General features: G+C 40.4%; 1 protein-coding gene across 6 annotated transcripts in view; it reads left to right on the plus strand.

Annotated features, from left to right (window-relative positions):
• The first annotated feature begins 13706 nt into the window (after positions 1-13706).
• The window catches only part of PHLDB2 (pleckstrin homology like domain family B member 2), an 88581-nt gene continuing 74991 nt past the window's right edge, over positions 13707-27296 (plus strand). For 3 of the 6 annotated variants that reach the window (XM_064522045.1, XM_064522092.1, XM_064522070.1), the window contains exon 1: positions 13709-13926. Coding sequence is in view for 3 of the 6 variants with exons in the window: in XM_064522092.1 (XP_064378162.1) it covers positions 13870-13926 (57 nt within the window). In the remaining 3 variants the exon portion in view is untranslated. Of the gene's footprint in view, positions 13927-16249; positions 16442-17262; positions 17470-27296 lie in introns of all 6 variants that reach the window. The other 3 variants (XM_064522049.1, XM_064522081.1, XM_064522039.1) reach the window with 3 other exon arrangements.

Below are 27296 nucleotides of genomic sequence, written 5' to 3' on the forward strand. Positions count from 1 at the left end.
GCGGAGGAAACGGGGGCAGCTTCGGGCTGGAAACCTGGAGATATCCCCCCATAGCGGGGCACAGCCCCTGTGGTTGCTCGCTAGGAACTGGTATTTGGGGTGCATTTACTGAAGCACTGGATTCAGCAGTAACAACTTCTTTCATTCATGCCCTAGCCTAGATTTGAACTGACAGCATGTAACTGAAAGGCTGTGGATCCCACACTGGTTAGGCAGTATTTAAAGGGTTCATTATTTATTTTAAAATAAGTAAGTACAGATAGGAATGACATAGTTCGGGCTTTGAATCATGTCTGACTCACATTAAAGGTTAAAACTCCAATTCTACATTCATCTATATCAAATGCTGCTCTGCTATTGACGCTAATACATGCAAAAAGCAGATGTTAGTACAAGAAAGCTTTTAATATGAAGTATTCATCTTATCTTGTTTCAGACTAGGTATTTCAAGAGTGTCATCACTTGTGTTTAACAGTTGTCAAAACAGTGGAATATGGCAGAGAGGTTGTTTCTCAGCAAACTTTGCAGCCTGTCTGACTTCAGATAATAAATCCTTTCATGGCATAAAATGTTTTCCTACAGAGAAACTAGTTATTAACTTTTGCCTTCGTATGCTGCATACGGGAGATATCTGTGGTTTGGACGAGAAAGAAAAGAAGAAATGCAGCAATTTACATTTACATATTAGGCAATGTGTCTGGATGATGGGGGATGCGATACAGAATTAATTATGCAGAGCTGCAGTGACAGCTAAAAAAAGTGAAGCATACAAATATGGATGTATTTCTTTTGACTGCTGCTAGTGCTGGCCATCACAAATAGTGCTGACTATGTAGTTGTCCCTGCTTGGTTAGTACTTTATTTCAAAGTAACTCTAATTTCCTGTAAATATATGTGGTATTAGTCACTTTTATATGGTGCATGTATAGTTTGCTCCATATTTTTCGGATTATTTGCTTTTTTTCTGGGCTTGGTTTAGTAATCCTGATGATGCTATTTCTATTCCCCCTGCTCCATGACTGACAAACATGCTGCAGAGAGCATTAGGGGAAGAAAGGAAATGCACTTAACGGTTGGCATTGTAAATTTAATAATCTTGTTAATATTAATCAATGTTTTGGGAGCCACAAATGCTCTTAGGAATACTTGGCAGTGTCCAAATATTTGCAAATAATTAATACTGTGATTTGGCAAATGAATGCAAACTAAGCTATGGGTTTAAACTCTATTTAATGGGGGGGGGGGTTGGGGTTTTTTGTTTGTTTTGGTGTTTTTTTTTTTTTTTTTTGCTTTCTTGTCAGCTCATGTGCTATGCTATTTGAAATTGCAGCTAGCCAAAGGGGGCTTGCTTTTGTCACAGGGTATCACTTTACATAGCAAGTTAAAAACTTTTGGGTTCATGAGGCAAGGAGCTCTTCTACTGCATTACTTGCTGTACATTTAGTGCTACGGGGTTCTATTTATTGGGGATGGGCAATTGTCGCATTATCAGCAATATAGAGAATGGCATCATATATTCTTCAGGCCCAACGATTTATTTGGCCAGGGTGTCATATTAAAGATGTGTGCAGTCCTGCCAGGGTTTCCTCAGCATTAGCAGGACACTATAAGCCACGGTGACAGGCTGATATCTCCTTCAGTACCTTAAAAGATAATATGGGTAGAAAAGCAGCTTTGGGTGTATAAAAGCAAGGAATTGCTTTATCTGATCGTATGTAATGCCTCTTGAGTTTGCCCTGTGTTTCTGAGCCATCCTTCTGCTCTTGCATCCCTTAGTGTCAAGTTTTGGCAGGTTATTAGAGAAGCATCAAGGGGAGTTGGATTGCTGGGCCGTTTTAGGGACACGGCTGATGTGTGCCAAATTACTTTGTGTTGCCACTTGTGTACTGAGATCCCTCCATTTTCAGCTAAGAATTAGTGTTTGTCACCTCAGCAGATTGTTTCCATAAGTAGCATAAACTGAGTCAAGTAGCTTGTTGTAGTCCTGTGCAAAGAATATACGTGAGGTCCTCTTACCTGAATACAGTAGGAAACAGTTTCCATGGCTTGTAAGTCCCAAGCCTGTCTCTTCAACTAGTTCTGCAGTTGGTGTAGCTGTCCCTGCCACAATCAAGGCCATGCTCACTACTGCTTCCCTGGCTGCCTTTCTTTTTTTATTGCTATTATGTGATCTCAACTTAGTGCAAGAAATACATTTTTTGGCATTGGTAGTTGCCGTTATGGGTCTCATGCCTGCTGGCCTGTGCACAGAGCACAGGAGCCCCTGACATGTTGCTTCAGCTAGCTTTTACACCTAATGCCAGCAATTGCCATCTTCTCACATAAATCATCTATCTTGTTGCTGGAACTCTACCTCTCCTTCCCCATTTCGTAGCTCATCATCCCTGGTCCTAGATCTTCACTTAGAAACATGGCTTCCAAAATTAGTTTACTCCAGTATTGCCACTGGTAACAGCTCTGCACCTTATACATGTGCAGAAGATGATGGTCATCTATTCAGGCAGTGTTTCAATTACACTTGAAGTAGCCGGAGTGCAATTCATTTGCAATTCACCCTAATTAAGACTACTTGGGTCCTGTAGCATCATTCTTCATCTCCAGCTGGTAGTACAAAGTTGTAAGTGCTGTCGTAAACCTACTGCTAGAGCTTCAACTGTGTGCTCTCGCTCTTGATGCCAGAACTCAAAACACGGTCAGATTTTCCTTAAGCCTTGCAAAAAGCTAAGAAACAAATGACCTCTTTGTCTTGCACATCACTTCTTGGCACCCAAGCAATGTATCTAATGATCAGCAAAGAAGACTTTAAGGGAGTAATAGACGACAGAGGCACGGGCTCAAAACTTTGTTGAATTTTTTTTTAACTGTGTAACTTCTTGGGATTTTTTTTTTTTTGTAGCTGCTTGTTTTTTTTGTTTTTGTTTTTTAAACTTAGGTTTAATTATTTGAAATACTAGCTAAACAGGATATTTAATCGTAAGTCCACTAATAACCTTTGGAAATCCAAAGCTGGTAGTGCTGTTAGATCCTGCTGTATTCTGACCTGAGGAAGAAAATACAGTTTTACAATATAAGCCAATAAAATGAAACCTTACCCTAGCTGAGACCTCCTTGGATATTTGTACAACTTTGCACAACGTTTTGGAAATGTCTGATGTACAAGAGCATAATAAATCTCCTGCTGTGTCTCAGCTGTAGGCAAATGGCTCTGTCTCTGGATGGTCCGGGCGAATGGTTTGCTGTACTTCAGGGGCAAAGTTTGTAACTAGGCAATCAATGTGTTTGTTTTGTTTTTTAATCAACTCTTCCCCACTGGAGTGCAACAATATTCAGCTGGATCTATTGCTCACTTGTTCCTTGAAGTTCTTTTTTGCTTCTTAAACAGTCCGCACTGATTGAATAATCTTTTCATATAAGAAAACAGCTCTGATTACACAGCCATTGCTTTCTGTAGTTCCATACTGAATACATTTCAGAGAGTGTTCTCCTTTTGGGCCTATGTGTAGATGAGTCATCAGTACAAGATACCTCCCAGTTACCCCTGCTTGTTTCAGAGAAGGCAACTGTGCATGTGATTCTTCTTGTAAAGCGATGCTTTGTCTTAATGGATCACTTTGTAAAGAAGTTATGACCCATAGAAGACACACATTAAAGTGTCACTGTTTCATCCTGGAATATTGCTGTAGCCGCATGTGGTAAATAAGGCAAAGGAATATATAGGCAGTAGCAGTCTTTCTGTCAGGGTATATGATGTGGTTGAGGGAGAAAATATTGGTGCAGGGGAAGAAACTAATCTTTCATTCCTTGCAAAGTAATAAGTATCCACAAGTAATTACATCACTGTCTCAACCTTTCCAATGTCATCAGTGTTGATAATTATGTACATGCCTTTATGTGCCTTGTAATAAGCGGTAAAATTTACTTAAACAGCACATCTTGTTGGTAAGCCATTACTTCTGCTAGGAAGGGTTTGCGTATATTTGCTGACTCATTTGACATATGTATGTCATTATTTTACTTTGTTATATAGAATTTGGGGGTCATTTTCTGAGATGATTTGGTCTGAGAATTTAAAAGTCCCATGCCCAAAATGCTGGGAGCAAACAGACTGGAGGAAAATGTTTAAGTTGTCCTCTTTCTTCAGCAATAATGCAAAATTCAAAGAAAAGAAGATGTAGTCTAGCATGGCTGAACTTGGTCTGGTGCTATGTGGTATTGTCTGCTCGCACTGTGTAGCTTAGGTTTCTCTTGTATCAATCAAGAATTGAGACCCACAGTGTTTGTGAGCAGAACCTTTGCCCAGTATCTCCCAAACTCTAGGAATGTCTGCTTGTGCATTGATTTAAAAAAAAAAGTTAGTTATGAGATTAGAGTCATTCAGTTAGAAAAGCAGTCTTCTCAATGTTGTGAGAATTTAGGATACACCTGCATAAAGCCTGCAACTGATTTAGGATTTGAATCACTAGAAACATTCCTTAGGCTATTTCTGCTGGCAGACTTTTTTGTATAGGAACAGTTCTTAGCTTATAAAGGATCTGTTTTAAGTTTTAAATCTCCTTCTTTATCTTAGCTTTAAATGATGACATTTCTAATGTTTATCTTCTTCATTTATACCTCTTCACTCTACCTCTTTCCCCTCTCTGCATCTCCAAAAGGTATTCTTGTTTTTCTTGCTATGTCTGACCATGTTATTTGGACTGTTGGTTGATGTTGGTGGACATGGGCAATCCTGGTACATAAGGGGAATAAAAAGGGAGATGGCTGAACACCCTCTCCCACCCTGGCTTACATGACAGAGACAGCCTAGAAGCCTGGAGCTAGGACAAGACATCACATGAGTGCATGTACACATAGCTGCTCCTGGCTTTTGTGCTGCGGTGCTGCTTCTCTCTGATTTTGAAGGACATGGGGGTGAAGAGTTGTCTGATGTTAGATAACGACGGAAGAGGCTGAAACACCCAGGAAATCTGTGTGCACACTGGATGCTATGAAGGTCAGTGACTCCACTTTTCAATACTAAATGTCAGCTGGCTGGAAAATCCAGGCCTTAGCCTAGATGTTAACAGGGAGTTTATACTGTCCAGCTAGGTGCCTAAGGCAGCCTTGCTTCTGTTCCTCAGCCCACCTGAACTGGTGGAAGGGGAGAGTAAAAGCTTTTCCTCAAGCAGGCAGTTGGGAGCAGGAGCATAACTCAAGTGAGGGAGTCAGCCATTCCCTTTATTTTAGAAGTGATGGGTAAGACCACAGCAACGTTGCCAATAACTCTTGTAACTGGTTAGGTTAAGTATTCTCACATATCCAGCAACACCAGGCGGCTCATGCTTAAGGTTCAGGCCATTGCTGGCTGAAGCAACTTGTGCTGTGAATGGGCCATGGAGAAGGCCCAGAGCAACTTTGTGCTGTCACTTCCACCAGGGAATTAAAAGTCCCTCTGGACCAGAGCTACCCCCAGCCCTGCAGCCTGACCCGGTTGGCAGGGGAGCTGGCAGTTCAGGAAAAGCAAAAGGGATTCTCATGATATCGCTTCCAGAAACTCTGTTATCCCTTCTCCAAGGTGTCACAGTTTGTATATCCGTGATGTGAAAGATTAATAGGGAAGGTAAGGAGATGGGTCCTCTAACACTACCACTTATGTTAGGTCCTTAAATTAGATGGTGCAACTACCCCAACTCTTCATCCTTCCCTTGGCAATGAAAACAGCTTTTTAAAATTTAGTTGGAGTCTTGCAACCTAACCTGGCTTGTGGATGTTAAGTGACTGACAGTGAAGTTCCTACTGAAGACACTTCTCAATCATATGAAGTGAATCTTCTAAAGTGACTGCTAAGGTTGCCTTCCCAGTTTGAAGACTGCATCCAGTATCTGGGTTTTCAGAGGGTAAGTACTCAATGCTATCTTAAAAAAAACAAAGCCTTCTGAGCTGTTTTGCATGACAAATATGCTGAATCAGAGAGACCCAAACTCACAGTTATCTTAGAAAACGTCAGCTAGAAGATTGAAAACTCAGTGTTTTATCCTTTAACTTCTGGGAATAATTCTGTTGACACCACTGCTACAGAGGGAATTGTCAATCTTTCAGTTTCGTTACTGTCACTCTGTGTAGCATAGCAATGGGAACGTTAAAATGCTTCCAACATAAAGTAAATTTAAACCTTTTTCAGAAGACATGTTTGCTCTGCCTGAATTCAGAGAAAATTGTAGGCTTTGCTTTTGTTTGTTTTGGGCATAAAGAACAGAAGCTCTGTTAAATAGTGACTTTATGCAATTTTTTCTGCAAATTTAGATTTTGCCTAAAAATTAGGTGTAGTATAGCAACACTTTAAAATATTAGCTTTTCTACATGTAACACTTGAACTCCAGATGTTCAAAGATGAAGCTTTGGCTTTCCATGAGGATGTCAAAGATATTCAGGGTGAATTAAAATAAATTTTGTTACTGCCAATTTAAACAGAATAAGAGAACATTTTCTGAAGCAACAGAACATTTTTCTGACTTCTTTCCACTGCACTAAGGATAAGGTCTAAATTCCATACTCAAACTGATACGAATCCATAGTAATTCTTCTGAAATCAATATATAATCCATATTTACACTGTTGTTCAGGAAACTGAGCTGAATATGGTGTAGGTACTTTCCGCAACTTTGATAAATGATTGCAGTTGTCCCAGACAAATCATCTGAGATTAAGCTTTTAAAAGGTTTAGATTGGTCTTAAAATGCATGTTTACTGGTTCATCATTTCAAATTGAAAGAAAGTACAGAGCAATCTGTTTGTGGAAAGTAAAGCCTTTTAAAATTGATACTGGTTGCATTCTACTAAAATATTTCCTGAAATTTAACAATAAATGGAAACCTATTCTTAAAAAGCTATGATAACTGCTTGCCAGAGAGATACAGATACATCATATATCATTAGTTAAACTTATTAACGGCCTTATTGCAGGCATGAAACATTAGAAGTAGTAATAAAAAAAAAGGAATAGTTTAAAAGGGTGATGGCAAAGTCTCATTGTAGATAAATCTCTAAAAGGACAACCTGCTAGCAAACATAAAACCTGCTATGCTTTTTCAAAAAGGCAGGTAAAGTACTGGATATTTCTCCCATATAATCCTTACTAGAAAATTCTTCTAGAAAATGGAAGTTATTAGCTTTAAGTAAGTCTCTGATTACAAATATTATTGGTTGACCAAATTTTGCAGACCTGGCAGGATGCACTTTGAGCTCATGTTCGGAGATAAAGGATAACACTTGAAACTCACCTAAGCCATATGGGATGACAGCCTTTGAAAACTGAATGTAACTTGTCAGTTTAAAAATTTCTCTGGGGCCAAAACTTTCTTGCAGATTCCCTGCTTGGATGACTTCTTGGTAGCCAATTTTGGAAGCCTTTTTCTGCATAACCAATGGAGCTGTTTGTGTGGCTGACACTGATGCTGTTTGTTCTTTTTTAAAGCTAGAGATGATCAGAAAGCTTTGCTGCTTGAGCAATCCTAATATGGAACTACACTATTCTGAAATGTGACTCTAATAGACTCTGAATGACTTAGGCAGTGCTAAAATGTTATTATTCTGTCTTCTAGAAAGTGAATCTAAAAAAATTTCTAGAGGTTTGCTCTTCTTTTAGTACCCTAATAGCTTTGATTCAAAGAGTCCATCAAGAGAAGTGGACAAAACTAACTCACCCATTCTTTAGGTAAATTAAAGTATGGAGAAATATTGTGTTAGGGATGAATAAAGTATTTCAATTTTGTTTTACATTGTTTTAAATTCTCTATTTCCTAAATTTAGTCTTTTAGGAAAAAATATAAATGGTTTGAGTTTTGTGCTCTTCTATTTGGCCTAAAATGGCTTGTCAAATTTCATCTGATTTTGCACTTTTAGTCCCCACAAACCTGTGTATTTTTGCTAATAAATCTGTTGTCATTTTAAAGTGATACTTGCTTTTAGTGGTAGCACTAAGAAAATAACTTTCTTTGTGCAGCAGTTTTCATGAAGCAAGAGTGCAGAGCATGTTCCGGAGTTTTATCATTAGACAGTGTCTAATACAAATGACAGAAACAGCAAGGTAAAGCAATTTATATATGGTATTTATTGTATGACAAATAGATTAAAGACTCCAGTCATGATTAATACAAGAGAGAGTAAAATCAAGAACCAGAGAAAACAGGAGACAATATAAGGGTTTAAATATTAGCTTCAGTAAATGTTAAAAGACATAAATTCCTTAAATGAAAATCTTGTCTGCTATATCTATTCCCCCCCCCCCCATCAAAGGGATAAATTCAATATTAAAACCTTATCTTGCAAGGCAGTGGGTTCAGAGCTCTTGTTCCCCATTCTGCCAGTGTTGTTATCCGAGCGACAAAACTATCTGCCTACCTTTGCATGGGTGATTCAAAGGAGGAAAATGCGTAGGCTAATCTAGCTTCTGAAATACTCATCCAGTTGTGCAGAAGAAATTATAGTGCTGAGAAAAGAAAAAAAATAGGGAGATTATTTTTATTGGCCAGTGAAGCTCATGCACCTTCATTTCAAAATCATAACACCTCTGTGCTTTTGTGGTTTGACTACTTGTGCCATTGAGTCCGGGAACAGGCCAAGCAGAGAACTGTAAGCCTCATTTCCGGTAAGCGTTCCTGTTCAGCACAGAGGCTGCTTCTCCTTGCTGTTTTTCTGCAACAGAAAGAATGGGATGTTCTTTAAGACTGGGATCTGAAAGCAGAAGATTTCTTATAGCAGTCCTGCCTGTAGTCACTGATTGTCATAGTGTCTCATGAAGCCAAAATATGTTACTTAAAACTGTAAATATACACCCTGGAAATGAAATAGTACAATTATGATGCAAAACTGTGTTGCATGGGGAAGAAATATATTTTACTCTTCCTCATTGAGGCCCAAGTAACTATTTTCAGCAAGACCAACAGGGTCCCTGGTATCTTGTATGGTGAAATATAAGACATGCTGGTAGTTTTAAAACTTTGGTATAACTTCAGCTGGGGGACAACATACTCTGATATGTTTATAATGCGGTTCATAGTAGCTTTCAGAAGAGGAAATGCACATTTATTGGCATGATAGATGGTAGGCTTTTTTTGAATGACTGAGGTGATGGCACCTTTTTAAAACATGATGAGCAAAGGATGCTCTATTTTTTTTTTCCTTTTTCCTACCTTACTTTTATGTTATTGCTTTAATCCAATGTTATTGCTGAATCCAATTAAAAAGAAAGTAGGCTGTGGGGGGGGGGGGGGGGGGAGGAAACCAAAGAACTGACGAATCAATGGCTGGCATAATCTAAGATTTACAGGCCTGTGGCTCCTATAGCTTCAAATTTTATCTTTGGAAGGAACAAATAGGGTCTTCCACAGAAAATGAAATATCCATTGTACACCTCAGAAGGCTGTGCTAGTCTGCTACTCTCCTTGGATACTCCAGGCTTGAACTTCTGGAAGAGTTTCCTGTCTTGATGCTGTGGGAGTATGGTTCTGGTTAGGCTTTCAGACCACTTTGTCAACATTTCTGTTTTGGAGAAATCTGAGAATAAAAAAAATGAATACCTCATCTCTCTCTCTCTCTCTCTCTTTTTTCTTTTTTTTTTTCTTTTTTTTTTTTTTTGAAATATCTTTATAGAAACCAAAAAAGATTGCTTTTCATTTTTAGCTATGGAAGAAGCTAGACCTTTCTGAGGGCCGAAGCAGGGTAGCATGAAGTAACAGCATGTTTTAATAACTGTTTGTTTTACCCTGGATAAAGATGACTTATCACTGGTTTTCATTTAGAAGACTCCTTGATTTAGAGCTGCCCTTGTTTCAGTGTGTACTTTACCCATATACAGCAGCTTACCACATAAAATTTGCTCATTTAATATAGGCAGTTTATATTCAGGCTGCACAGAAATTATGGCCTCACATAGATTTCTCTTTCTTAACAGGTTTTTAATCTGAATATTCTGGTTTTGGCATTGAATTTTCTATGAGTCTTCTACCTGGACAGTCTATTTTTCTTCTCCTCCTCTTTATATTCAAAGGTGTTGATTTTCTTTCTCAGTCTGCCTTTCATTCTGTTTACCTCACCACCTCACACACGCACTAAAGCACATACTACTTCTAGTTACCTTGGGCTGCAGTTTCTGTATCTTTGTTTATTTTCCCACCCCCAGCCAGGAAGTGAAAAACAGGCTGTGCTTTTAAGGACAGGAAAGTAGCTCTAAATATCCTGATGGCTGAACTGAGAGATCTTTTGTAAAAATGCATGATTTTCTTGGACTCTCCAAACTTGTGGCTTTGTGTAATGTTAATTTTGGAGTCCTTATCCTATTCCAGAAGTGAAGCTGCTTCTAGCAACATCAGTGGGACTTCCTTTCTCTTCCTCCCCTCCCCCCCAATTTACAAATAACATTTTTCCTGTAGAATAAATAACTTCACCAAAATAGATACAAACCCACTGTAAAACTTGGTCTGTTTATAGTTGAAATCCGGCTGTTATTTTGCAGCTGGTCTCTGTATTTAGTGATGAACGTCACAGAAGGTTGTTAGCTTATCTGAGATCTCAGGTTTTGCACATTAGTTCCTTTCCAATGAAAAATCAGCTTTATTCCTAAGCTTTCTTAATGCTTGCTCCTGACAGCAACAGGTACAAGAAGGCTCATTAGAAGTAGATGGGCTTACTGAGAGTTTGCAAATTTTCACCATTTATACTTAGCTAGGTGGAAACTGCTCCAGAGGTACAAGCTGGTGTCAGGGCTGGATGCAGCTGTGGTGGCAATAGAGGGGAGCAGAAGGGGGTTGATGGTGCTGCCCCTTCTGCTGTGTGACAGGCTGCCCCAGTGGCAGTGGTCCCTGGGGGAAGGTGGCTGACCTGTTAGTATGCCTCTGCTGCTTCCTGGCCCTCGGAGAGGAAAAGCAATTAAAATTGGGGTGAGCCAAAGGTTGGAAATCATGTCAGATGGGAAAGACTTATGTGGTGTTCACGGTGTAACAACAATATGACACACGTATCCCTAGGCTGTGTCCTGTGCTGAAGGTCATTAGTCACATGCTCTGTAATGGAGCCCATAAAGAGTATCAGCAGTTCAGTAACAGACTTCCTTTGCAGCTTATTACCTAATGCATTTGAAACAGGTAGCTTAAGCCCATAAAGTGGTGGTGCTGGTTTCGCTTGGTCTCACTTTGTTACAGAGCACTCAGAGGGCTCAGGCAGGCAGAGCCCATCAGCTAAGCGCTCCCCACTCCCAGACTGGGAATACAGCTGGCCCTTGCAGTGCTGAGGTGATACAAACCAAACCAAAGCTTGGCATAATTGACACTGTTGCTGCTCTCCTAAGTTACATTGGTTTGGCTTTTTCCTGTTTTTGAAGGTGGGAAGGAAGAATAAAAGGGGGAGATGAGGTTTAATGAAGTAAACTGTGCCAGACCTTCTGTGGATGAGTTCAGGACAGAACTAGTATCTTTAACTCATAATCTCTATAGCTGCAATTTCCAAACTATAGGTCATGATTATAAGAGGTTTATGATCCTGGAGGTGATTTTACACACCTAGAAACAAAAATAAGAATGTATTTACGAAGTGAAAATTTTGGGAAGCAGAACTCTTTTTGTCAGAGCTGCCTGTAGGCTCTGACCACAGGAAGGCAGGTTGTGGGGGCAATTGGAAAATTATGTCACTATTCCAGTTCGGGTCTTGTTAGGTCTTGCACATTGCAACAAGAACAAGCACAGTTTTGCCCTTTAAAAAGATGCAAGTTGGAGTCACTAGTAGATTTGCATGATAGTTCTCGTTCAGCTCTGAGTCATGGCATTATTTCCTGCTGCTGTATTCATTTTTTGATGAGCCACTTTGCTCCTTTTTTGTGAGGAAGGGTTAAGCAAATACTAACTCCTCAATGAAATACTTTTCCCTTGTTGAAACTTGAATGGGATATTTTCCAGAAAGCAAGATCAGAATCCGCCCTTCACACAAAGGCTGTGCCAGAAATGTCTCACCAGGAAAGCAGATTGTCTAGCGCGAGGGTAAGGTTAATGAAATGGGCAAGGGGGACTTGTCAAGGAGTATCTATATTTCTGGTTCTTGTTTTGTGGGCATTAATGTGAATTTTTCTCACTGAATCAAGCTGAATTTTACATATTTCTTTGAACCAAGTTGCTAAAATTTCTAGCTCTTGCTCAAGCAGTAGACAATGCTATCATTCCTGCTTTTTATTAAGGTTGTTTGACTATTTCATGTCATAAGAAAAGCAGTTTCTCAGATTATCACTTTTCTATTTAGGAGCAGCAGATGGGATCTTACCTACCCGACTGCTAAAGAAAGTCCAGGACAAGGTAGTGACTTTGTAGATTTTTACAGGAATCTGTGTGTTCACATGCCCAAAGGGCAAAATGGGGGGAAAAAAGTGCAGAAATGGAGTACCTAACTGATCTATATTGAGGATGAGGGCTCATTGGAGCATTTGCAAAGAATGAGTCACCTCTGCGTTTCTAGCTTGCAGCTGCTACAGCATGATAGGAAAGGACTAAATTGGAGCTTAATAAAAAAGAGAGGAAAGGACAAATTTGGTGCACAAAGAAAGCACAGGTAGCTGAAGGATGCAAGGACATTTGTAGTTCAAAAATCTCCCTGGGACTTGTAAGATTTTTCTGTACCTCCAACCTTTTAACTAAGAGAAGTGTTCATCCCAGGATGGAAAACAAAAGACACAGCTACATTCAGACTTGACGCAGGTTGCTACTGTAAATGGAGAATGCATTTTTTTTTTTTTTTTTAAGTCAGCTTATTGAAACCAGAGTTAAAATGCCTGAATGAAAAAAAGACCATTTTAGCCTGGCACTGTTCTTCCTTTTCCATTTTACCTATGCTTAAATCTGTTTTTTAATTTCTCCCTTAGAAATTTGATCTTCCCCAAAGTAGACTATGTAGCTATAGGAAGCAAGACTGCACTGCTCTTGGAAAAATCTGCATGCCTTTGTGCTTAGATTTCCTTGCTTTTGCGTCTAAGGGGAGGCCCTGACAATTGAAAATATTTAAAGAAGGCAAGCTAAACCCTAATGAATGTGAAAGGCATTTGTACAAAAACACAAGCCTTTTCTCCTCTGTTAATTGAAATACCTTAAAAGGCTTGCCCAGGCTGTACAAATAAATACAAGTACTCATTTTCTCTGCACTCTTGTGCACCAGTTCTCAAAGTCTTTGTTTCTATTTTTGTTTTCTTATTCTTCATCCTAAAAAAGCTTTGTAAGTAAAATTCCTGCTTGTGTCCAAGCTCAGCAGCTATGTGGTCACATCTCTTCCATATCATTTTTCCTGTGGACTTGCAATTCCTTCTCCTTTACTTGGAATAAAATCAAGCACTCTGTTAATGGCCAGCACTCTTGACCAGGAAGGCTATACCACATCTCATCTGGGCCTGTATGTACAATAAGTGAAATGCTATAGTTCTCGTAGAGCTGGGATAAGTATCTTAAAAGTCACTTTCCTACAATAGAAGCTAAATTTAAGAGCAGTAAAAGTGCTGGTCTGCTCCACTACTTTTCAAGACCTGTTTTAGCCACGTAAAGGCAATTGGCTGTAAGCTGTGGACCCAGCTTGGCTTGAGGAGTGCTTGGCTCTTCATTCACAAACTAATGCTCTAGAGAGCTGCCAAATTGGGGAGATTAGTCTGTCTCATTTTCTGGCAAGCCAGGGCTGTGTGTATCACTTCATTTATATGCTAATTGAGGCCAAGCCTTCAAATAGACTCCTGCAATATCAGTGTGCCTTGGCTCCGTCCCTACAGTTATTCTGCCTTCCAGCAGCCTCGCGTGTGCTCTGATCCGGAGAAGGGTTTAATACGTCTTCATAAAGGGAGGCCTGAATGCTGACCCCAGCTTCTGGAAAGCGATGATTAAACTCGAAGTGTGGGTGCCTCACGCGGAGGATTACCATATCACTTTGAAGGTGAGCTTATGCTGTTTGTTGGCTCTGTATGTTTTGGCTGCAGGATGCTGATATTTCTGAGGTCAGCTGGCATAATGAGAGGTTACAGAGGGCACAGAAAATTAGGGGGAGACCTGGGGAGACCATGTTGACAAGTCACCTAAGCCAAACAGCTGCTTCTATGATTGCCTCTCTTCTGCCCACTCACAGTGTGATTGGCAAAAACTCACTCTAGTCTAGATAACCTATGTTAAAAGTATAGCAAGGATCCATGCTTTGTCAGTCATTCCTTGGGGAGCACTGTATTGTATAGGCAGAGCAGGTACAAATATATGCATTCAGGGCTGCTTTAACTTTCCAGTCAATGGTTTAGGACTTGACTAACTCAAAAGTCAAGAATGAACTACTCTGTAATGGGACATTTGCCTCAGGCTGAATTTTATGGAACACTTCACCAAGGGCTACTGAATTTAGGGTGGGAGATGCATATGCTTGTGAGTCAAATTCTTTAAGCCTTTTCAGAGTGAAGTGTTAGCACCTGCTGAAAGCAGAGATGTGACACTAGCTCCCAAGTCTGTTTTACCTTTGACCCCAGAGAATAGAGGTCTGTGCTCAGTTCTGAAGTTTCTATGTAATGCTATTTCCACATTTTTTAATTTTCTTTTAAAAACATATCAAGGTGTATTTTAAAAATCTTGTTAAAAGAAAACTGAGCACTTAAGCTAGAAAAATCCCAGCTGGTAGTCACCTGTACAAATCCCTTGCAGATCTGCATTACAGTGCAAGCTGTTACCACAGCAGCAGCTGAGGCACAGAAACACTGAGTTGCAACGTGCCTAACTTTTAAGTACCTAGGCCTTAGAGACAGCCCTGGTCTAGGTGCCCCAAAAGGAGCTTTGTAGCCTACTGGAGAGAGCAAATGCCTAAGGAAGGGCTGTTGACAAAAGTGTGTCAAAAATCCCTGTGCTCCCCCAGGCTGTGTGCATGTTCACAGCTTTGAAAGGATGAAATATTTGGCATGGGGACTCATGGCCTGGGCTCAGGCACCTATGTTGTCTCTCTATACACAGCGGACTCGCTGTGCTCTTTTGAGTTGTGGCAGTGTGCACCTCTCATCTGGGAAGTGAGGGGTATCAATTCAGCATGAACTTCCTCCCCTGCCTGAGGTATCTCAAATTTACAGCTCATGTGCTAGCTAATTGGCTTATATAGTGAGCAAATTGGCACAGAGATACTCTTCACCTCACCTGTTGATGTGGAATCATGATTTGGCCAGAAAAGGAAGGAAGAGTCATCAAGCCACAGAGAGAGAAAGCAAGAGGGAGCATGCCCATTTTGCCTATTGATGGGGCAATTTCCTGGGATGGACCAGTTCTGGGATCTCATACTTCCCAGAAGTACTTACACATTTTTGCAATCTGCTCATCAGTCACCAGATAAAATAAACCTTCCATGGGATTTCCAAAGCCTACTCATACGTTCCATTTTCTTTGTTAGCATGAGCAAATTACTTGTCTGTTCTAAACAGTGTGTTGCCTAAGGTCATAACCTGTTGGTTGGCAAAAATAGGTGCCAGGCAAGATTTCTGCCAGGGCATGACTGCCAGGCTGAGGACTACCCCCATCCTCATGCAAGGAAGCAGCTTATTTATTCACTTTGCATCACAGTCCCTCGTGTTCCACGAAGCGGGTCTTGGCAAGAAGCTTCCATGCAAGTCTCTTTACTTTAAATGGAAAAGCTCCAAATACATGTTTTAAAGTTTGAAGAAGCTGATGTATTTCCTGTGCCAAATGGGACAGTGAAAGGACATCTTTGTTCTAGGTCAGGATAGCATCATTAGGTAAACAGGGATCATTCATCAGTTTGGGAACCAGCCCAATTCTGCAGTGTTAGGAAAGCAGCATTAAAGGAGACTGTCCTAAAGGGCACAGTCGTGTTGAGGCATCGACTGCAGTACAGAGACATGTGGCCCAGGGAGATGAGCTTTCTGCTGTGCTCAGAGCACTCTGCTGCACTCCACAAAGGGCAGCGTGCCTTGCTGCGTCGCTGTCAGTCTCTGCCTGCAAAGCAAAGGCAGGGGCAAAAACCTGAACCAGCTGGGGAGGGCCAGGTTGGCACGAGTCAGCTCCCAAGAGATTTGTACTCTGAAGCATCTCCAAAAGCCTGGAAATATCATATGAACATTGAAAGCCTAAAAGTTTCTGCCTGAACTCTGTTGCTGTTAGTGCTGCGGTTCTGTTACTGTTGGAGTATGACAGTTGCTTCTCAGAAGATTAGGGGATCTTGAAATTTTTTTAGTCTAATGTGATGCTTTAATCTGTGAACATTTGTTTCATGGTACCAGAAACTGTCCTGACATAAGATGCACCCTGCTTTGAAGTGATAGTTCTGTCTAATTCAGAGCAGAGATTTTTACCCCAGACTCTCTCAGATGGACTCAGCAGGAACTTGAATGTGGATGTCCCACAGCCTGTAGCTCTCCAGAGTATGAAAACGGTTTCAACTCACTGCAAAAAATACCAGCTTTGACTGAAAGGTAAAAAAAAATCCATTTTTTGTCAAAACATTCTGGCTACGCTGTGTCTGTCAAATGAGGTTAGCTGACCATACAGGTTAATTTTGAAATGTGTGGAGTTGCAGTTCACAGTTATGTATCTACAGTAATGAAAAATCCAGCTCTGGCAGCAAAGGGATTGGCAGACTTAATTGGAAAACAGAATTGGCTGGGGAGAGAGGATGATTTAAAGGGCAAGAGGAAGAGTGGAAGAGACTGTTTCTCTGTGATACTCAGATACTACCTTTGTCAAGGAAAAACGAGCTGGTCCATTTAAATGCAATGCTGCTTTACTATTGGAAGACAGAGGAAGATCATCTGCAGCTCTAGGAGTTTTATGGGAACATGTTTGTGTGTTTGAGAACAGTTGAGTTGTTGTCAGTGGTTCATGTCCTGTTGAGTAGCTCTGAGGGACGTACTTGCAATGGCTTGTTTAGGTACTAAAAATGCACATCTTGTAATGCTGGCAGTTGTGTGAAGTCTTGCTGAAGGTAGTGGGTGTAACAACCACCCTTCATTTGAGTCAACTGCAAAGTGCAATTAAGCTTTATGGACTAGATAGCTGAAACAATAGGAGCCACCACCCCAGAAATAAGAGTATATACAAAGTTGGGTAAGAATCTGTGTTGTGTGGGTGGAGGGTTTGATAACGGGCTGAGTTAATGTGCAGGTGGCTGACTATTGTTCATGTGGGAGAGATTCCAGAAAGACACCAGCGAAGCACATAGACAAAGCATCGAGAAAGTCCCAGTAAAAAGAAGTACTTGCAGCTTGACTCTGAATAAAAGCAGAGTGTTTTTCAGGAGTTGGATTCTCGCGACTCAGAGTGAACAAGGGAGGTGCTACCTGTTTTGAGAGTCTGCCTGATACAGGGAAAAGAGTGTTTATGGACTAGCTTTGAAATCAAAAGCATTTGTATCAGAAAAACACAGTACCAGATTCCATCATCTGTCCATCTGTCAGAGAGAAGTGACCCAGAAATACTGGCCAACCGCTCAGCTCCAAACAAGGTAACAATGATGGATCTCCCCATTATTGTGATGGCAATATCTCTGCTTCTAGCTGCAGTTAAGCAAGTAAATCCTTTACAGGTGATTCTACTTCAGATTTCTATGCAAAAAGTACAAATGAATATTGTTTTAAAGGGAAAAGTCAGGTCAGAATAAAATCAAAGTCCACCTAGCCTGAGTAGATGTTACTAGTACTTTTTATGTAGCCATATCTACTTACTCCAGAGTTGAATTGAACACAGTGAGATTTGCCCTTAGGTTTCAAGGTTTGCCTTTTCTCTTGATTATACAGTTAGCTTGACCACAGCTAACCTTTGCATTATCTTCTGATTACTGCAGTGTCCCATGTGCTGTCTCTCTTGAATGAGCTTTACTTCATTATTCACCCTTTCGATCTCATTGCTTAGAAGAGACCAGATCTTTTGCATGATTTTTCCCTTTGTTGACTAGTTTCACCACAGATTGGTTAGCTGTGACAGAAAGGATGTCACTTATGTCTTTATTTGAAAAAGAGACTTTGACAGTCTATAAGCATGATCTTAAGAGATTTCTAATATAATGAGTTTGGGCTGCAACTGAGACAAAGTTCAAGAACTGTTTAGTTCCTCCCATAGATAGCTTCCCTCACTTTAAAGTGTCGAAAGGCTCCATGTAATGTCCTGTACAACTGAGTCTGACTTTTATTAAAGCACTGTCTGATGCTAAGTTGCATTAGTCCCATGAATGATCCCTAAATGTTGAGTACACAGATTCTTCTTACACCTCTATCATAGGCAATGCAAAGGGGATGGACTCAAGATAAAACTGAAGCAATACTATACATAATTCTGTTGTATTCTTCTCTAACTCAGTTAGCTCTTTGGTCATACACAGGAGAGAGTACTGGCGTTTCAGAGCTTTCCAGAATGCATTATCCAGAGTTAAACCTCTAGACCTTTGTAAGAAAAAGCCCTTTTGTATGTGAAAAGACAGGTTTTAGTCAACTTTCAAAGTGAGAATACAATGAAGGCAAACACTTCACACAAAATGGTAAGCAGTATAAAATACTGCACATCGCACATGGAATAGACTGCCTGGGTCATCCAATCCAGTCCCCCAGAAGCACAGGGGCAATAGCTGGTTAGTCCTAAAAGGTCCACACATCACCCATCCTGCATATACCACAAGCCACAAAACACTCCCCAATGCTCTATAACAGCCTGAAGACGTTTAGTACAACGTCTTCAAAGCCACAAACTGTTGTGTGCCACAGTTGTGCTGTTGCAATCATGGTGATCTAACATCTCTTATAATGTACCACATGAGGATAGCAAAGAGCTCTAAGGCATTTTCAATGTCTTAAGTACCAAGCACCCTGAAGACCTCTAAAAGAAAATGTACTAAGCAATATATCCTGCCATATTCTTTAGCCAGTCTTTAGCACTCTGCCGCAATTATGTATGTTCAAATACAAGGTTTTGATATAACATCCACACCGTGTATTTGAGCATGCACATACAAAAAACACATTCCTCGGTGATCCTTCAGAAATGATTTTTCTGTCTTTACAGCGTAATTATGTTGCGTCTTCTACACCCCGCAGAGCCAGAGAAGAAAAGTAGCACCTCCATCTTTTCCAAACACTTCAAAACCCTGTCAGCAAGTAGTCTGGGGTCTCTGCAGCCTTGGCAAACTTCCAGTCCAGAGGTTAATAGTTCACCGGTCTCCTCAGTTACTGATGAAAGACACAACCTCTAATCTGTGTTTGAGGTGAAACAGGTTTTGGGTCCCAACCATCATAGCAGACACATCTCCTAGGACCTGCACTGATCAGACGCAAGTCTTAAATCCTTCCATCTATGATCTTTTTTTCTCCCATGTCCTACTGTCTTCATTTCCATAAATAATTAGGTTTTATTTGCCATCAAGATTGCCCCTCATGAAAAAACTGCTTTCAGAAACAGCTCCTGAGCATGTTTATACCACTGTATCTGGATGCTTTTAGCTGAGTTGCTCTGCCCTATTCTCTGTACATGTGCAGAGATACGGAGTGTTCTCCCTTGCTCTTCTCCCCTTCTCAGAGCAAAACGTCAAATACAGCAACAGGAAAGATATGTGCTACAGAGGACCCTCCAGGAAGTAGATATGTTTTCAAAAATGTTTAATGTTTGGTTTTCACTTTGAGATTTAGTCTAATTCAGGTTTTCACTTATCTGAAAGAGGTAAGTTAACTTAATTTAATGAATAGAAATAGCATCTCTGCTAGGGACACGATGGAAGTGTCCCATAAACCAGTCCATAAAGCTCATTTTCTAAAGCTAGTCCCAATTAAAATGGGCAAGGAAAGAAAAGTCTTAGGACTGTAGTATTCTCATAACAGGTAGATGAAAACTTTGCCTCACATAAAGGATAGACTTAGTCTTTTGGCATCCAAACAAATCGGCAATGTGACATTTGTTTCTCACAGGAAAATGCTTTCCCTAGTGTACAGACAGGAAATCCAAAATAAGAGGAGGTAAATGCCAAAAGGACCACTGGGGAAAGGGAAGGAGTAGAGAGAAAAGTGATCTCTTGTTTTGTAGGCTAGAGGAAGAAAATTGTGCAAGAAGTAAGTGCTTATCTTTACATTATATGAAGTGCTCTGATTGCAGAAGAAATCATCTCTCTACTGTGAAGCCCTAGTGTAAATTGCTGTGCCCACTGTTCAATCCTTTATTTACTGTGTTCTTTATTTTCTTGAAAAGCACTGAATTGCTTTTTGGGGAAAAAACTAAATGATTCATCTTATCCAACTAATATATGAGGGAGACACTTAAGTTTGCTCACAGCACCTATGGTTTCTCTGACTACTGAACAGCTTCTGTGAGATACTTGACTATTTTATGTTAGAAATTTGGTACGTGCTCCAGTATGGGGGTAAGATTAATAGCAGCTCGCAAGTAGTTAACTCAGGGACTTTTTGCTGAATATACCCAAAGTCCACAGGCTAACACAGTCCTGTTAAGTTGCTTTGCTCCTGATGTGTGCTGCCACGTGCTACAGGTGCTGTGCCACGGGGTGGGGAACGCGGCAGGCGGACGGGCCCCCTCTGCACTGTGTGCCCAGAGCAGTTCGTGTGCTTTAGGCCTTCCTGACTCCATGCGTCGTTGGCAGCTACTCAGCTGATCGCTACACAGCAAAGGCAGGATTTAAGAAGCCCAGCTTTGGGGTGGGAGAGATGGGAGCCAACCCACCGAATCTTGGGATTGCTGCTTTAACTCCCGGATGGGAGCTGAGGTTAGGACCTTTGCTGTCGCTCAGCGCTCAGACACTGGGCAGCAGCTGCATGGGAGCATGAGGAGAGCCAGTTACCAACGCCTACCAAACCGAGGAAGGATGATCCGATCTGCAACGAGTTGAAATGGAGAGCACTTGCGTGGAGCTTTCGAGATGCTCTGTGACTGCAAGGCTGTGAAACATGGACTCTGAAAAGGACATTCCTCCCATTGGCTTTGCTGACTTGAAATTTTTGTCAGCTGGATCTTTGGGCTTCTTGCCAGCCCAGAAAAACTAACAAAGGCCATTTCTTCAGTTGTGTATGATCAGGAAAGAAGGGGAGGAGGGGAAAAAGTGAGGAACTCAAATATTTTTAAAAGAGTTTTTTTTTTTTTTTTTTTTTTTCCCCCCCCAGAGAAGTAAAAGTGACCTATTTCTGTAGATACTCAGCCTCTGGTCATCATAAGCCCCAGCATAATTCTTAAATGTATGCAAAGTACAGCAGATCGCATAGCCTTAACTTAGTGCAAATGCCATTTGGCATTATGTGGAAAGTTAGGACAATCTCCAAACTGAACCTGCAGCCCTACTGGGGCCAAATACTAAAAACAAACAAGAAAGATGCAACATTCAGACTGAGATGGAATTATTTGAACTGCGAGGCCCTGGATTTGTCTGTAAAAAGCAAATTTATAATTTGATAAAATGAAAAGGTTATTTCATATTACTAAATATTTTTTTTTCACACAGATTCCTAGATTCTTTGTTGTGTTTGTAACATAAAGGCAATGTTTATTAGGGTTGGGTGATTTCTGTGCCTTCAGACAAAGAAATGGACTACTCATATATCCTTATCTTTCAAAACTCCCATTTCAGTTTCTAAGCTCAGGCAGATAGTTTCTAAATGACTGAATGATTTCCCAGTGCTCTTGTATCCCCTGGCATATTTGATGAAAGTTGAGCTGTTAGATATCCTTTCCTGAACAAATTCTATTATAGCTACATTTTCACATTCTCTTCCTGAAGTGCTACAGGATGCAAATGGCACCATTATAAAAGGACAGTCTAGCCAACTTCTCTTAATAAGAAAAAAAAAGGGGGGGGACACAACACTATAATAGCAAAGTATAGCTAACTATTGTTGTCCTTTCTTTGTATAAGCTGTTATCAAGTTTTTGAAGTTCTGCCAGATTGTTTCCATTACAAGGAAAAGCTGATACCCGCTGGAATTTTTGGAGGACAGAGAGAGCAGTGGCAACCATCCTGTTGAGTTAAAATACATGCAGAAAGTCTTGTTATTTTATGAACACAATATAAAGAAACTGGAAACAGTTTTCTGGTTAGACATCTCTGCCTTTCCAGCAAACGCTATATGCCTCAGAAGCTCCATCTTTTCAAACTTCTTCCTAAATGCAATATCCACTGCAACTTTTCTCATTTGCTCACTCGTTTCCAAGGGTTTTTTTTTTTTCCTGTCTCTCCTGCCCATCAGTCCTTCAAGCTATAACTATCAAATGTTCCAGCCTTGTGTTTATCTGCCCCGAGAGAAGCCTCTCTGTTCACATAGCATAGCTTCTACTTAGTGTTTTGGGTGTTAGGTTCTTTTTTCTCTGCTATCATTGCCCCTGAGAGTCTTTGAGTCTTCCATTTTGCTCAATCCAATTCTGTGACTGATGCAAATAATTAACACTTTGAGTATAACAGTTGGCCGCAGCTAGTGACATAAAAAACATCTGTCATGTTCACTCCATCGATCTCATGCATCAGCGGGCAGGTAAAGCATTATAATCAAGACAATTTGCTAAGGTGCAGAATCAGAATGGATGCTTCCAAGTACATACAGGTTTACCCTGTACAAATATGCACAAATAAACTATAGCCCCATTTTATCTACAAAACAGGGTTCAATTTAAGCACATGTACCATATTAATCTTTCTCTGCATCAACAGAAAAAAACAATCTTGACTTCTGCAATATGTTGTGATTTGAGCCATATGGTGTGTGAGAAACAGGTGGAGTAAAGGCTGAGCAAAAAGCACGCAAGAAGAACAAAAACTTTTTTTAAAAAATGATCGAGATAAAGAGCTACATTTGTGAGAATCCCCCTCCTAGAAATTATCATCAGGAAAAACAGGCAAGCTCTTCCCAAAGAAGAACTTATCCAGGGAATATAGCCTGAATACAAAAAGTTATCAGCAAGCAGGCTGCAGTCTTTAGAAAGGTACTCCTAAAAGCTATTTGACATATGATTTCTAAGGCTGTATTTCATCCTTTGAATTCCTAAAGGACTGTTGTGTCTGACTTTATGTCAAGTACTGACAATCTGCTGGTTGTGTTATATTTTTTCACCTCCATTGTGGAGTTTTAGTTCAGTGTCTTGATTGCATGATTCTCAAACCCGCTAAGACTCTTTTCAAAGTGGTTGCTGGAGTACTTCCCAAGTAAATATTTGTTGAAGTGCTTATTAGCGAGACTATTTCTTTGTATATTTTGTGTTTCCATGAACATTCTTATTAGTAATGTTAACAGAACTATAAGGCGATTTGCAAAATGTGTTGATATTTCTAGCCTGACTAGTTGAATAGGATGGTTTAATCAGGGTATTTACAGCTACTACTCTTATTTTTCTTTTTCCTTTTGCTTGACGTTTGTTTTCTTGTTCTAGACAAATAGTACGTAGTTGCATGTTCCTATGGCAAAGCTAAAGCAGTCATCCAGCTGCTAAAATTTGTGTTAGATCTGAATTTTCTATGGATTTCCCACTGCATGGCAGGAAATAAGCTTTCATTGCTTCTCCCCCTCCTCCCCATCTAGCCTTCTATTAGATTAATACCAGAAGCATGAAGTAACGTTTAACAGAAACTTGTTGCTTTTAGCTCTCAGAAGACTTGGCAGCCTCTCTAGAAATGAAGGGGGGAGGGGGAACCTGAAACTTCCATTTGCAAAAGAAGAGATCTGAGGTATTAGGCATAAAGAAACATTTTTCTCCTATTAAACTTTTGAGGTTTTAAAAGCAAGCAAAAGACAAACTATTCTTAAGTTTAATGAGGAGCCAATGTCAACCCTTACTTCTCTTTATGAACTCATTGACTGGCTGATAATGGCTATTGTTGTGTCCCTTTTTCATACTGCTACCTAATTTTTGTCCTGTTAGCCAAGTGTATAACTAAGTATATTTGTCGTCCTTGTTTTAAAAGGTTTCTCCGATAAGTTTGCAGGACAGTGTTGGGAGCTCCCAGCCAAAATGAATGGTGTTGCTCTTGAATGCTGGGCTGCTTCTGTGGCTGTTTTAATGTTTCAGTAGTACAAAGAAGAAGAAAAAAAAGGCAATGTGCAAACAAGCATTATGAAAAAGAAGAGATACCACCCTCAGCTTCCTATCTCAGATTTCACAGTGATCTTTAAACTAGAGTACAAAACTATAATTTATTAAAACAATGTGTTAAAGACTGTCATCTGTTAATTTCCTGTGATACTCCGGGATGAGCAAGCATATTTTATTGCTTCCTGTGGGCCTAAGCCTACATCGCTCAGTGTGAATTTCATTGGAAGTGTGTGGGATCATGGTCACAGTAGTACAGACCTAGACTAAAGAGGAAGTATAGGACTTCTCTGTAAACAGCCTACCCAGGCTGCCGAGGAACAGAACTACAGGACATGCTGAGATGTTCAGAGGTGAGGAGTGGAGATGGGAACACATATAAATCAGTAGTCTTTACAATTTCTGCCAAATACCATTTCCACACGTCTCATGTTCCCAAAGTCAACAAGTTTGTGTTTCAGTGTACCATGCTGCCTCTTAAAGCTTCAGCTACTGATTGAAATGGGCAGTAAAAGGCCCTAGTAGACACTGCAGATGGGGCAGCTGGAGAGATAAGTAGCTTTGCATCTGAAGTAGCAAAGTGTGTTACTTGCTTTACAGTAGGTACTAAGCTCATAGTGACAACAGGTCTTCCAGCACTTTGCAGCATTTCTGTTGGTGTGGAAGGTGAGATAACCCCGAGCCCTCACACACAGTTTCCTGCCCTGCCCTGAGTGCTAAAGGCAGATCCTGTCACCAGCATGCCGCCAGGTTATGCTATAAAAATGGCATATATAATACTGAGGACAGAGAAGTGGCAATATCAGAAGAATGGCTGGGCGTGGTCCCTCATTATTCTCCAGAATAACCCAAAATGGGGCTGACGTAAGGTAGTGTTTGGAGAAAGGGGAAGAACAACAGGATTAACCTGGCACTAAGCATCTTGGAGATGCGTGTGTGCTATATCATGCTTTGCATGTCAAAATATATCTGGTATAGAAGCTGTCCTGGCCTAAGGGACCAGATTTCTACATTTCTACAGTGCTGATCAATTAAAGAAACTGCCAGGAAATACTCTTCCTTCTCCCCTTTTCCCTTATGCATTCTGACAGGACCCAAATATATTTGTTACTGTGACCCTCTCCCCTACCCAGCTATATTTTTAGGATTTTATTGAGGAGGGGTGGTAAGTGCAGTGGGATGGTCACTGATTGATAGTTTTCTGCATCCAGATTTGATAATGACAGATATAGACCAAAGGGGAGCAGAAAACTGCTCTGGCTTGGCATTAGAGACAAATCATAAGGGCCCCAGATTAAGGTCTGTGTGGGAACTTAGGAATCAACCCACTGCTTCCTAGGAAAAGGATGCTCTAGAAAGGGCAACCATAGCATAAAGATGCCCTTGTATCCAACTAGTGAGTACCAGATGAATTGTGCTAATCTGTGGTTGTAATTGTGAACCAGTGTAACTACTGCATTTGCACCATGTCTTCTGCCAATCATTAACTTACTGGCTTAACAGCGATATGGAAATGTTGCCTGTAGAGCCTGATCCTTGGAGTTTTCAAATGTTTGCTCATAAAACTATCTAAAAATGTGCTTATGTGCAGAAAAACTTTAATGACACTGTAGTGAGCTTAGCTGCAGTATCAGAGTTGAATAGTTAAATCCTAAGCCATCCCCATTCACATAAACAGGGTGATTCTAGCAAAGGGAAGCAATTAATCAGCTACAAAAACGGATAGCCATACACAAGTTAATAGGGCAGTGCTCTTGTGATTTGAGGCAGAGTAATGTCTGTCCTGTGTTAGCAAAAATCCTTTTGATTATGTAAATATTCTACTTAAGTAAGAAATAGCATGATCTTTTATTAGACCAAAAGGCTATAGTATAAAAACTGTTACCTGTTCCTAAAGACCTTGCCCTGTTTATATCTTTAGGCCATTATGGCTGTAACAACATTGCCACTACTTATATGAGTAATTTAGAGCTGTACAATTTATTGATAGAGACATTTTAAGGTGTCTACTCATTATTAACAAAAAAGAAGTTGCTTAAACTAGTAAAGTCTTCACTCTTTAAAGGTAGTTCTGAAATAAAGCCATACCCTGAGCTAAGCAGCTATCATCAAAAGAAGAGCAGACCTCGCAATCGCACTGCAAACAGACAAAGTCTCATAGAAGTGCAACAGGAAGCTGATGCAGGACGTACTACATTGATCCTTTAAGTTCAGAATTCAGCTGCAAAAGCAGCCAACACTTGATGATTCAGAGGAATGCAAAACCTAACCCCTTTCTTGCCTTGCAATTACAACCTAGTTAATTGTGGCTGTGCTAAGGAAGAGAGTGATGAAATTCCTTTCTTGACCCTTCCAGCAATTGACTTGTGCCCTGGAGCATGAAATTTGATTACCCATGTAACTTACTTTCCTTGGGCAGTTTCTTATTGATAACTCTTGTGTAACAACTTAAGAAAGATTCAGGCCGAGTCACAAGGACACTCCACTGGTTGAACTCCAACTTACCTTATTTTCTTATTTGTTTGATACACTTCTGTATTGTGTGCTGGATTAGTATATTTTAGATTTTAACTTTCATAACCAGTGTAACTGTTGGGCATGATTTTTTTTTCACCAGAATGGTACTAATGAATGCAGTCATGCTCCAGGTTGCCTTTTTGTTTAGCAGAGATTCCCAAGAGGCCTTAAAAATCAAGTTCTTTCAGTAACTAGGACCCAGCCTACTACACTGCCTCAAAAAGTGTTGGTGAAATTACAACAGAAGAATTGCAACTTGCTTTGAAGTTCTACCAGAAGTTCTGGTGGCAACTATTTTTATAATTTTCTGAGCTATAGACAATTGTGTAGTATTATTCTGCAATGACAAACAACAACTGTGCTTCTTCACTGAGCCAGCAGTTCAAAATGCTCTGGTTACACGCTGCAAAGCACTGAATCATTACAGCCCCATTTGTTGCCACATACTTGTTTGAAAGGGGTGAAATTTAATAATCTGTTTTTGCCTGGTGGCAAAGTGGGTTCACAAAAGATAGGCTTGGTCTCAGCCATAGCTGCCGAGCTGTTATGTGTCACAGGTCTTTACCTCATCAGTCATACTAACACAGCTGTTTGCTGGACCTTTTTCAGCGGGAACAGGGAAGGAAGAGTTTTCACCTGGACCATTTTGTTGATCTGGTTTTCACAAATTTAATTGTGTTAGCCCACCAAAGAAGGGGGCAAACCACAGAGCGGGAACCAGAATGAAGAGTTAAGGCAGGAAAAGGAAGAAAC

The sequence above is a fragment of the Dromaius novaehollandiae genome, chromosome 1, assembly GCF_036370855.1.
Source record: "Dromaius novaehollandiae isolate bDroNov1 chromosome 1, bDroNov1.hap1, whole genome shotgun sequence".
Lineage (NCBI taxonomy): Eukaryota > Metazoa > Chordata > Aves > Casuariiformes > Dromaiidae > Dromaius > Dromaius novaehollandiae.